The 13,480-nt window shown below is 39.8% G+C and overlaps 1 protein-coding gene across 1 annotated transcript in view; it reads right to left on the bottom strand.

Moving 5' to 3' along the window:
- The window catches only part of URB1 (URB1 ribosome biogenesis factor), a 70,289-nt gene that overhangs the window by 39,807 nt on the left and 17,002 nt on the right, over nt 1-13,480 (bottom strand). The window contains exons 10-17 of the mRNA XM_077819347.1: nt 12,465-12,602; nt 11,871-12,044; nt 11,041-11,185; nt 9,073-9,195; nt 5,414-5,526; nt 4,137-4,256; nt 1,289-1,405; nt 653-791 (exon numbers count right to left, since the gene is read on the bottom strand). Coding sequence (XP_077675473.1) covers nt 653-791; nt 1,289-1,405; nt 4,137-4,256; nt 5,414-5,526; nt 9,073-9,195; nt 11,041-11,185; nt 11,871-12,044; nt 12,465-12,602 — 1,069 coding nt within the window. The remainder of the gene's footprint in view (nt 1-652; nt 792-1,288; nt 1,406-4,136; nt 4,257-5,413; nt 5,527-9,072; nt 9,196-11,040; nt 11,186-11,870; nt 12,045-12,464; nt 12,603-13,480) is intronic.

The following is a 13,480-nucleotide window of genomic DNA, read 5'->3' as shown; positions in this document are numbered from 1 at the left end:
TAGCTCAGTGGTTTGAGCATTGGCCTGCTAAACCCAGGGTTGTGAGTTCAATCCTTGAGGGGGCCATTTAGGGATCAGGGGGCAAAAATTGGGAATCGGTCCTGTTTTGAGCAGGGGGTTGGACTAGATGACCTCCTGAGGTACCTTCCAAACCTGATATTCTATGAAATAAGTCAATAAGAATTTTGATGCTGCAGTCAATGGGACCAGGATTTAGCCTAAAGAGCGCAAGCAGCAAGATTCCAGCTGCCTACTGAGTGTGAACACAAGAAGTGGGAGGGGCTCTGGTACGATCCTTGCCCCTTGCTCGTATATGCAGGGGGAGCTGGCCCTGTGGTTTAAAAGAAAGCATGAATGCAATGGATTTGACTTTGATTAAAAACTGGTACTGTGGGACACTGAACTGAAAGCAGATCAAAAGTAAGATTTTATTTGCATTTTTAAAACTGCAAAGCTGTGTCACAGATTACCTTCTGGTCTGAGGAGACGCCCTGGCCATTTAGTTTTTACTTTTAGAGCTGAATACAATTAAAAGGCCTAATCCTGTAGTTCCTTACTCAGGCAAGATTTCCACGGGCATCAGTAGCAGGTTTGCCTGATTAAGGACTGCAAGATTAGAGGGAGCAGACATCACTTTGGGATCATTACATACCATCAATGTGAGAGATGGGTATGCTAACGCTGTCCACGTCTTGTTTAAATAAGTTGACTTGGAGCATACTGGCTTCCTGGACAAGGTCGGCGGCTTTATCTGTGTATGGATAGGGGTTTGTCACCAACTTCATTAAAATCTGCGAACCAAGATAAAAGTCAGTCATAGACCCATGAACAAGCATGCTCATTGCAATTCTATACAGAAAATGCTAGTTATAGGGATATTAAGTGAAACAAATGGAAGGGCTTGGGAATTTAACATCTGGAAAAGGTGAGCTGGAAAAGAAATGTTTTCTTTTAAAGATTAGATTTTATTGGAATTAGTTAATTTTATCTGGGAGTTTCAAAGGAGCCTAGCGGGTGGGATGCCCAATAACCTTAGCCTCTTTTCTCCTCATGCCAGCACTGCTCTGGTAACAATACATCCTACGGGAAGTCAATTCCCCCCAAGCCTTTTCATCCACCCCTTCACCAAGGACAACAGATATGAGTTCTGTGTAAAGGATTTAGTCACAGCCTTTCTCAGAATTCATTCACAAGCCTTTGAAAGGATTTTCCTCAATAACAGCAAAGTAATTAGCGTCCCATTAATGTTATTCTTGACATTGTTTATCTAAGTAATTTGAACAATTACCCTCTCCAAAAACTGAATCACGGCTTCCTTTTTGTCTTCTATTGTATTATCCAAGTGTTCCAGCCACAGTACAAGTTCCTTCCACGTGTGCTCAAATACTCCACTGTCATGCAAAACCTAGCCGGAAAAACAGCATGAAAGAGAAAAGAAATAGTGTCTATTTATAGCTTTTTGTACAGCAGCTTTCATTTTTATTTCTTTTACTAAAGACAGAGTAGCAGCAGATTGCTGAACACCAACACTGTCCCCCTCTCTAACTTCTGACAGAAGGGGCCTGATTCTTACATATACCAGTGTTGCTTCAGACCACCCCAGTTCCACAAAAGGGCCCCGAAGTGGATGTAAATATTATTTACTGCCACTTTACATTGCCAAAGCTGTGTAAAGTGGCCTTGATGTAAATGAAAATCAGGCCCCATGTCTATATTCATGCTGCCCCCTTTGCTGAAAGCAGCTGTCTTCTCCTCCAAAACTTTTCCCAACACATACTTTTTTTTTTTTGCCCAGCTTTATACAGCACTCAGATACAACTCCAATTTGTTCTTAATCTTGCAGTTATTGTCTTGGATCTATGCATTTTAAGCCCTGATTCTGCAAACAGCTACACACACAATTAATATCATGCACACGAGTAATCCAGTTGAACAACATGAAGCTACTCATACATGTAAAGTTATTCATAAGGGCAACTGTCTGCAGGACTAAAGTGTTTGTAACATTGGGGAAGCAAGGATCTGGCTAAACTACAGCCTGACTGCAATCTCACAGCAGTATAAATCAAAAGCAACTCAGGCCTGATCTAAACACAGTTTTTGTACTGATTAAACTATTTCAGTTATGGGTGTTTTTTTTAATCAAAATGATTAAATCAGTAAACCCCTAATGGGGACAAAGTTTTACCACTGAAAAGGTGCCATATAGGTTATTCCCAGAAATGGTGGGTAACAAGCTATAGGGACGAGGTCCTTTTTACAACTGCATCCACGCTGGTGATCAGTTGCCAGCCAATATAGTGAAAGCAGTACAAAAACTGTGTAGGCAAGTTCTAACTCCACTGAAGTCAAAAAAGTTAAACCAGAGTTAAGTGAAATCAAAATCAGATCTTTTGTGTTTAAAATAGTAGCACAGGTAATCATGTAATAATTAAACTAACTGAGGTTACTGAAAGAGAGAGGACACTATTGTACCAAAAATCAAATAACAAGCTTCTATACAGTTTTATGAGCTTTGTCTTTTGCAAAAGATATACTGAAAACAGTTCTCTTTCAGGGCTCAGTTTGTTCAGCTTTCACTCTGTGTGCTATACCGGCAGATACAAAAATAGCATCTCTGATTACACGAATCTGACACGACAATTCATCCAAAAAAATGATTCACTCTTAAATAATTAACTACTTCTGGCAGATTCTCAAAAAAGAACAGTGCTTTCAGCCCTCATGAAAACAGGCAGGAACAGAATGCAAAATTTGAAAACATTCCTGCAATTTATATTCCATTATGTTAAAAAATAAAGCAAAAAAGACTCATTAAAAGCTTTTTTTTTTAAGTTAAGAATTTTTAAAAGCCCATTGGAACTGATACAACTGTCCTGACCTCGCCACTTATGTCTCCCTTTCAAAGAAAATAGAACGAACTGAAAGGAGAAAGTGAATCAGGCAGCCCAAATCTCTGCTCATCAACCAAATATACTACCAAAAAAACCCACGTTATTGCTTTTAAATGTAAATATGTTTAAGCACCAGAGGCTCACACAAGAGGAGCTTACCCACCACCATTAAGGACTCCATGTTTTCGAACCAGGCTTTTCCTATGCAGCTGCCAAGAGTAACTGTAACAGAAATTCTACTGGGTCTCAAATTTCTGGCTCTGATCCTGAACCCTATAACATCTGTGGGAGTTCTCTCACTGTCCTCGCTGGGAGCAGGTTCACTGTCTTTAAACCTTTGTACTGAACCCCACTGCCCCAGACGTGGTGTTACCATGCAAGCATTAAAATCCAGAGGCCGCTGAACTCAGTGTGAAGACCCTCACTAGCTCCAATGGGCTTTGGATTGTAGCTTAAGTCCTTAAAAATTCATCTGTGATCTGGCACCTTGCTTTGCTGACAGTGGCAGCCAATGCTAGTACCATGGGCAGGAGGAGCACACTAGTGGGTAACAGACTCATGTGCATCTCAGTGGCTGCCATGAACTATACAACAGAACTCCTTATGTAATTTCTCTGATAAAAGCAGCTGTTTCTAGCTTTCAGAATGCAACCTGTGATTAAACCTGATAACAGTAATCACATGCCATATCAGTTTGGTTTGGGGCAAGTTCCTGGACCTGTGCAGAAGTCCCGAGAGTTGCTGGGGCTATGCACAGCCACAATGATCCACCTGCATGGACCTGATTGCAGAGTCATGGCCTAAGAATGCCTAGGACAGATTTTTTTAGTTTAGGCTCCTAAATCCATATTGAGGCATCTAACTAGAACTGACCTGATTTTCAGAGGCACCAAGCTCCTGCAGCTGCCATTGACTTCAATGGGATTTGTGGGCCCTCAGCACTTCTGAAAATCAGGCATCTTCTATTTAGGTGCCAAAATTTGTTTTTAAAGGGTAAATAATATTTACTGCTACCCAGAAAAGACTGTGGCCAATGGGACTATTTCATGTGAGCAGAACAGGCTGGCTGTGTGCCATGCTCCACACAGGAAGGAGTGAATAATTACAGTCAAATTAAATTAGAGACACTTTAAAACCAAAGTGCTAGAAAAACAACCTTTGCGTGATCAACATCAAAACCCTGCTGTTGGCACAAGCTATATAAATGTGTTTAATTATCTGAGGCCAACAAAAAACACTTACCTTGATGATCAGTTGTTTTGTTGATGTTTTCAGTTGTGAATGGTTACTTGTTACAAACATTTTCATCAGTAAATAAAATACTGATCTTTCACCATGAACCTTTTCTGCTTCCGAGACATCCTAAAAGAGTAACGGGTTTAAAACTCCCTTGTGTGGTAACACGGACAGGAATAAGTTACACTGAGGCAGCAGAATAGCAAAAACTCCTTTGCAGGCCATAGCTTTTTTGGGCTGGCCAAGTGGAAGTAGCGTGATTTGAACAAATTCTGCAACTAGTGGGTGAGCAAGAGGAGTGTAATAGCTTTTGAGCAGTGGAAAGAGTGTGTCTAATAGGAAAACCAACTAACAAAAGGGTCTAAATAGAGCAGTCTCTTCACCACACTGTTTAACTTTCACTCATCACCAATAATCCTGACATCACACTAATACTGACTCAAGGGGAAATAAATCCTTTTATCCCAGGGCTGAATTTAGCTCCTGAAGAAAGGGAAACCAGTGTAAGTGGCTTCTGTTCTGACAGGTGCCAAATTATTACAAATGTGCACTACTTTACTGCTTATTCTATTTTTCTGACCAACTCAATGTGAAAAATACAAAAACCCCGTGCATCACTGTTGAATGGGGCCTTCTAACTTTTCCTTTAAGCACTTGCCTAACACTAGTAGCGTGGAAAACAGAAAAATTACATTGCTGTTGAAACTGGCAAGAAGTAAAGGGTTTTTGGGTTTTTTTTTGCCCGTTTCAAACATCTTTCCTGCTCCTTCTTAAGTCTCTTCCCTATTCTCTATGACTGGCTGAATATGATGGAGACTCTGTTATCATGGGGGGTTCCAACCAGGGCAGCATTGAGTCACTTCTTTCCCCCACTGCCAACTCTCACAAGGCAGGTTCAAATCCTTTCTCCAGCCAGCTGTAGGAGGCTCTCTTCCTATATGTGCCTGGAGTAAATGAGAAGAGAGGGGAGTTTGTGAAAGCCTCTACTTGCATAAGCAAGGAGCCACCTAGGGTAAGGTTCTTCTTCAGCAGGTATTTAGAAGCAGCACCCTAGCATCCTGCTCATCTCCTTGATTTCTATTCCCATGGACAAAAGGCCCTAGGCTGGGACTCTGCATATCTGATGTTGAGCCAATGATTCCTGTTTGCAATAAAGAGGGGATCCTGCCTAATAGAAACAGATGCTGAAATGATAGGACTGGCATTAAAGACATGCAGCATCAGAGACAAAGACATGAGGGCAACTGGCAAAAGAAACAGATAAACATCTGCAATTCTCCTACCTGTACTCTGAACCAAGCAAATTTATTTGCCGGCAGTTCCAGGGCCACCTTCAGTATATGGTGCTGTAGAACAGGAGGGATCGCCTCTCGCAACCCTTTTTCAGTGACAATACCTGGGGTTGGAAAACAGTTAGTAATAATATTATTTCGCATTTCTAGAGGAACTGTCATGCAAGGACCTCAGAGAGCTTCACAAACATCCATTATTTAAGCCTCAAAGCACTCTTATGAAATGAGCAAGCAAGAAATTCATAGATTTTAAGGCCAGAAGGGACCATGATTAATATCTAGCCTGACCTCCTGAGTAACACAATCCAAACGACCTCACCCAGTTCACACTGTAGGGATCATTAGGCCCACCCCTGAAAACACAGCCCGTCGGATTATCACGTAGTAACTGCAAACAGTAGTTTTCCACAGCAAGTGAAAAAGAAAACCCAGGTGCATTTCAGACTGCAGTGGGAAATTTAGCAAAGACTCTGACATGGAATTTGACTGAGGAATTATACCCGTACTGTTACAAAATGTGCTGTGGCATATTTAGTAACCACAAGTGAACTTTGGGCTTACATCTCACCAAAAGTAGCTTTTAATCATTTGTTTGCAACAAGTTGTATTTTTCACCTAAAGCAAAAAACAGACTGAGACAGGATACTTAATTTTCCTAAATTAACCAGAGATCAAATTCTACCCATATAATTCACAAAACTAGTGATGCTACCATTGGTTCACTGAGCACAGACGTACTGGCGATACATTCCGCACTGTGGCAGCTGCCTCATATTTTAACTCCACTCTGGTATGGGGTGAGCTCAGTGTTCTCTTTTCTTGTATTGTGTAATTTGTATATGGGACAGCACATTTAAAAAAGATAGCAGAACTAATAAAACTCCAAAGTTCCACCAGCGGCAAAACCAAATAATAAAGTGGGATCAGCTGTTAAACATACAGATTGTTACAAGTCAAAAATAGACTGCCTGTCTTCAGTCTCACGGGCAGACTGCTCAATTCTGTGCAGGAAGATGGGAGTTTTGTGACTAATTTTTAAATGTACATTGCTGCCACGAAATGTGAAGTGCTAAAATTTTATTCCTTCTGTCACATTATAACTAAACACAATACCAAGGGGTCATTGCCTTATCAAGATACATGTCCCTCCTTTAGTTTTTTGGAAAAATCAATCCATTATGATGCAAAAAATACTGGGACACACAGGGCACGTGATTTTGTGAGGCAGCCACAGAATACACTGACCATTGCAGTGCGCTCTGATTGGGGGAAGAGGGGAATAGCAAGCCCATGCATTAGTGTGTTTATTTTAAAGACTTTTGGCTCTTCTTTTCTTGACAAACTTCTAATTTATGTAACTCTTTCTCTTATATACCTAACAAGGGACTGTACATAGTAAAGATAATTATTCTAGCTCTATGGAGTACAGAAAATTTACATACTTCTCTATTCAGTTTTGCTGCACAAAGAAACACTCCTTGGGCAACTGTTACATAGGAGACAAACTCAAACCATCTCATATTACTGTTAATAATCTCCTATTATGATCTTCCCTCAGAAGCAACACCATGTAGAATTCCATCCCTCTTTTCTTGGACTGAAGGAAGCATGATTGAAAAAACAGAGCAGTAGAAGAAGAAAGGGTTACTTTTGACACTTCCAGAAGAGACCACTGCATTGATAAGTGATTTTTTTAAACCTCTAATGAATTACCCTGTCCCTTTAAGAGATTGCAATGTTGTTACAAATATGAAGAGTTCTAAAATAATTTATTTAGGTTGGGATTGTCATAGGGGCCTGCGGGAGTTAGACACCCATATCCCATTGAAAGTCACTGGGAATTAATAAACAGCAAGTTTAAAACAAACAAAACGAAGTATTTCTTCACAGAACATACAGTCAACTTGTGGAACTCTTTGCCAGAGGATGTTGTGAAGGCTGAGACTATAATAGCGTTCAAAAAAGAGCTAGATAGACTCATGGAGGATAGGTCCAATGAATCTATCAATGGCTATTAGCCAGGGTGGGCAAGGATGGTGTCCCTAGCCTCTGTTTGCCAGAAGCTGGGAATGGGCGACAGGGAATGGATCACTTGATGATTACCAGTTCTGTTCATTCCCTCTGGGGCACCTCGCATTGGCCACTGTCAGAAGACAGGATACTGGGCTAGATGGATCTTTGGTCTGATCCAGTATGGCCATTCTTATGTTATGTTCTTATGAGTTAGGCACCTAGAAATTCCAGATTTTTGAAAGTAAATTTTCTGTAAACAACATCAAGAAGTAGATTAGAAGATTATTTTTAAAATTTAAAAATAGGAGTGGATGTGACAAAATATATATATGGAATTTAAGAAAAAAATATCTTTTTCCTGTTGTGATGCTGGCAGACCAGGTGCCAGCATTTGCCAAGTCTGAAGGCATCAGCTGAGCACTGACAAATTCATATCTGGAAACCAGACCTATATATTAGTATTGTTCAAGATAGGTGTTAGACTTGTAAGAATCTGTTTAGACTCTATAAAATCTTTATAAATTGCTCCGCGCATTGATCTTACTTCTAATGTCTGTAACCCATGCTGTAAGGTAATATGAAAGTTTTGTTCTATAAATTTTAAAAATGCCTGCTATGAACTTGTGAGCCTCAAGAGGAAGAGTGGTTCCCCCACCCACCAAGAAAGATTATCCAGGCCATTGTAGGACAGAAACTTTGTGGATTGCCCAATCCACCCATGAAGAAGTTATATGCAGGAGCTCTTGTCCCATCAGTTTAAACTCTGGGGGAAGGGCACATAAAGATGCTCTCAAGAGGAAATGGTTAGTTCTTTGCTGTTTGGACTCTTACAAGGGCTGGAGCTAAGAAACAAAAGCAGAGATTCCCCAGAGTCAACCTAGGTTAGCCCTAAAAGACATAAATGGACAGATTACTACATCTCTGTCACCTTCTGGAACCACAGACTGTAACTCATTTGTGCTTATAAGTTGCCTGCTTTAAAGTGTAAATAACCCTCTCTTTTTTCCCCCTAGTTAATAAATCCTTAGTTTATTACAGGATTGGCTACCAGGGTTGTCTTTGGTGTTAGATCTAAGGTACAAACTGATCTGGGGTAAGTGACTGGTCTCTTGAGACTGGGAGCAACCTGAATAGTTTTGATTTTTGATGTAAGTGACCATCCATCACTAAATCCAGCTTGCCTGGGTGGCAAGATAGACTGGAGTGCCCCAGGGGACTGCCTGTGACTCCATGGTAGCACTCTTACAGTGAAACAGGAGTTCACATTTGTTACAGGGTTGGAGAAATCTAATTATAGAACATAGCACCAGCTTGCCCTGCTTTTCTGACAGTCTGGCTGTCACTTACAATCGTTAACCACTCCAGACAGCGACACCCCTGTAACCCTTAATATGTATAGTTTTAAAGCTAAATCCTTGGAGCAGCGATCTTGCCATTTTACATTTGTTTGTGAAGTGCCATGCCCTGCATAAACAGCAAAACGAAATGGTAATGTAATGGAGAGTCTAAAACAGGTTACTCTTTTGAGAACACTCCTGTTCCTTTTTACTAAGTAGAAAAGCAATCAACCTCTCCTGCTAGAGGCTTTTAATGCTTTCATTAGCCAGCTGAAGAACATTTAAATACCCTTAACATACCTTTTAGCAGTTTGCTGAAATCAAAGTTGCTCTGAGCTACCAAATGGGGAACAACCTTTTGACAAAGGCATATGACCTGAAGTAACACAGCTTTCAGAAGAGTGGTCTCTGCATCATCTGAGCCTGAACACAGATAGAATTAATATATTTAGAATTAGTTTATTTTTCCTTCAGACAAAGGAAACCCACAATCTCGCAATGTTTTAACACCGTGATACTTCAACTGAGGCTCTCAAGCCACAAGTGGCTCTTTAATGTGTCTCCTGTTTGCAGCACACAATATTAAAACACTGTGCGATTTACTTATTAACCAGTCAGGAGGTTTTTACTATGTTATCAACTAATTAAATTATCAACTTGCGCTAAGTTATTAACATATTTGCTGTGAGAATAATATATTATGGTATATTTCAATATACACACATACTAAATATTTCCCGTCATTCATACTACTGTGGCTTTTTTGGGTAATGTTGATTGCTAATTTGGCTCCTGAACCACAGAGGTCCGAGTATCACTGCTCTAACCCACACTGTGAATTATTATTTGTATTATCAGTAGCATCCACTACGAGCTAGGCTCTGTCCAGCTGACTAATAAAAAGAAGCAGAACTAGGTGCATACCTCTTTTTCTGTATAAATATTTACACTTTTAAATCTGGATTAGTTTATCAAATTCTTACATGGGGAACTGTGATTTTTGATGCTGCCTGTAAAGTGCCCCACATATATGAAGATACAACCTCTTCCCTTAAAAAGCATACACTCTATACCATCCATCAATCTCTAAAGTTGAATGTCAGAAAGAAATAGGAAAACAAAGAATCCAGCTAACCAATATAAATGCTTTTTGTCATTGACATTGGGTACATTGGTGTTGGATATGCAGTATATACTGGAAATGTATCACTATTTATTTCAGCTAAGGTTTCTCTCTCCCTGCTGTTGTTTTTTAAAAAATAATCTCCAAAGATGAAGCCTTAGAAGGAGACCACTGAGTGTCTGTAAGATGTGCAGCAGGTACAACAAACACCATCATTCACATACAGCAGCCATCCACTTAAAAGCAAAAGGCATTTCAGCAGCCTAAACTATTTTTCTGGTTTATTGACAGCTGAATTGATGTGAGGCTGCATAAAGGCAAATTGTTGTACAGCTACTAGTGGAAGTAAATAAATACAGAGTAGAAATAGCTGACCAATTCTTTACAACATTTTTTTCCCCGTCGGCCAGCATTTCCCAAAATGTGGAACATCCCCTCGCCCCCCCCTCCCCAAGCAGGTGTGAAAGACTAGATGGGAAGATGAGGACACATCTCTCAACTGTTATCTACACTCTCAATTTACAGTTTTTTAAAAATGAAATCTCTAGCTGTAATGGCTGCAAAGAAAACCTTGAAAACATGACCTGCGAGTAACTGATGCAGCAGAGCCTGTCTGAGTTTGCAGAGAGCCTGAAACAAATGCTTTTTAGATGTGAACTGCCCAGTTTGTTATGATAGGTGCTAAATCAGAGGCCAGTCATGATACTTTAAGTGTCAATATTATTAACTGTTTTGCTGCTCACAAAACTGCTATGAAAGGAGAGGAAGTTTCATATTGTGAAGAGCTACACAAGCGTTTCTCTCATCATGGGACATGCCACCCTGGGAGGGCACAAAATAAGAATGGGTGCACAGAAGACATATCAATTAAGACATGTAGGCCATTAGCAATATTTGGCTAGGCTACAGAGGGCACGACTGGTTTCATTTTCCTGTAGAGGGACTCAGTTTTAAAAAATGTTGGAACACAGCTATAGACAAAGGTCCTTGCGAAAAGACCCAACTGACTGCATACCAAATACCAAGGATAAAATCCAGGCTCCAATGAAATGGTGGCAAAACTTCCATTGACTTCAATGGGGCCAGGATTTCACCACAACTGTTTATATACATATAGGATGTTATGCCTACAAATATTTTCCTACCGTGCTGTTCATTGGTTTCTGTGATCTCAGTCATTTCCTCCTCAATGGAAATGGTGTCTTCCCTTCTCTCCCCATCATGTTGTTCTCTCTCTTGTTTTAGAAGTGACTGCCAGACCGCCACTATGCTGTTCATGTCAGGTAAAAGCTAAAGGCAATATATATATATATATATATGAGAAAAAAATCAAAAGCTCTTCAGTGCTGCACAATGCTGTAATGTTGCAAATATTCCTAACACTGAGGAGGAGAATTGCTTATACGATGCAATCTGAATACAGACTGAAATCAGATTTTTATTTTCAGCTCTGCAGAGAACATACATATGAAAGAAGAACACTGTATTAAAACAGATATGAAAAGTTTACCAAGTGCTTAGCATTTTTTGGCTGTCGGTTTGAAAATGTTTATTACATTGAAATCCAAAGGACCAGTTTCTGCTATAGATCACCAGGGTGTAAATCTGGATGAACTCCACTGACTACAATTTACTTAAAGGGAGTGTAGAATTTGGCCCCAAATTATTAAAAAGCTGCTCTTAATTTTAATAGTTTTCCTCAGTACTAGCACACCAGCTGCCAATGTTATTAATTCATTTTAGAACAGAATTTTTTTGGCATTTCCACTGACCAGATTTATTAGCTACCATGCTGTACTACAGCACTGGTTATTAACACTTAATAAAAATGTCTATAAAATACCAAGGAACTTTTATGTGCTTGGATCCCAGTATACAATAAATCAGGGGCAGAGTACCCCAGTGCACTGGAGCAGTTATCTGCTGCAGATGTGTAATTCTAGGCCCCTTGTTGTTAATACTTTCTATTTTGTACCTTGCTAAGGGCTTCTCTGTACAGTTGGACAAATTCCTGCATCATCAATGGAGTGTAGATTTCTGACTTTTGCCATATTTCCTCATTCAAACAGTGCTCAATATTTTTCAGGGCTCTTCTCAAAATAGTTGACATAAGGGACAAGATGGTGTGTTGCACTGTTTTGCTGGGTAACTAAAAGAAAGAGAAGCTGAATTAACAAAGTTACAGTGCTTCTTCCCTATGCATTGTATTCAAACTACTTATTTTGGCGTATATGTCGAAATTTGTAAACAAAATAATTTTTTCTTAAAGCGTGGGTTGGGTTCTTTTACCGCATGCATTCTCACTGTACGCAGTAGAAGAAAAAACACCAGCCCTTACAACCAGTAAGCATTTGCACAGCTGTAGCTTACAAGAAGTTAACAGAAGCAACGATCAGTGCGACTTAAATACATGTTTAAGTGCTTTCCTGAATTGGGGTCACTATTTGGAGCATTCGGCATAAAAACTGATAATTACTTGATTTTAAGTTACTTGGATGATCACCTTTCACACTCTTAACCCCAGGGAGGTTGTTTGGGAAAAGCCACCCGGAGACAATAAAACGCTTACATTTAATCCCTGGGTGAACATAGTTTTATTGCACACCACAGGAACTGTTGTTACCATCACCATAGAAAGCAATCTAGGGAGTGGAATAAACTCTGCAGTTTTAAAAGAGTTGGAAATCTCTGGTTGAGCCTCATAGATCTGAAATAAAAATGAGAGAGTTTAACCAAGACTGATGTAATCGTGCAGATTTGCAGCCAATTCTATAGAACACATTACAAACACAACATTTTTTGTCAAATGTTACTAACAACAGTACTAAATGTCAGGTTCCACACAAAGAGAAGGGCACTCGAAAGTTAACCACAGAGCATACATACTTAAAACACAGTCATTCTGCAATGAGGATTACTAAGGAGTAGTAGTATATCCTGCAGAGAATACATCAACTTTATGTTCGGTTATACAGGAAACCTGCAAAAAATTTGCCTATTATCCTTGGAAGCCCTGCTCTATTCAACAGATGGCACTGTATACCCCACTCAGCTATTTTAAGATAAAAAAATACAAAGGAGTATACAGCAAGTACAAAAGGATTCTCTAGCCATTTGTTGTTGTGTCTTGAAAACCAAAATCCTCACTGGGATTTTTCTCACAGACTGTAATGCCAACTCCTTCTCGTTCCCAATTTAGCTAAAAGTTTGTACCTCTTTCTACTCCCAGAATGGCCTTTTACCAAACGACCTTCTCACTCACTTTACAGCTACACCTCTCAGAGCTGCCATGGCTCCGGCCATGGTTCACTTTCCTCAGCGTTCCCAGAAAACAGGGTGTGACTTTTTTCTTTACCATCTTCAACATTTATTTTACAGCACCCTGCCTCTTCTTTCCTCACAGAACATCAATCTCTGAAGGTATTTCAGAACCCTCCTGTCCTTCCTGTTTAGGTCATTTAAACCACAAAAGTTTACCTTCTCTGTAACTGGGTCTTCGGATCTGGTTTGATTTTTAAAATAAATGAATTATTTAAGGTAAGTGCCTTGCTGCCTTTTTGGTGAGGGAACATCACTAACCAGGGT

Source organism: Eretmochelys imbricata, chromosome 1 (genome assembly GCF_965152235.1).
Source record: "Eretmochelys imbricata isolate rEreImb1 chromosome 1, rEreImb1.hap1, whole genome shotgun sequence".
In the NCBI taxonomy this organism is placed as follows: Eukaryota; Metazoa; Chordata; order Testudines; family Cheloniidae; genus Eretmochelys; species Eretmochelys imbricata.
This window is presented reverse-complemented; position numbering and strand designations above follow the sequence as displayed.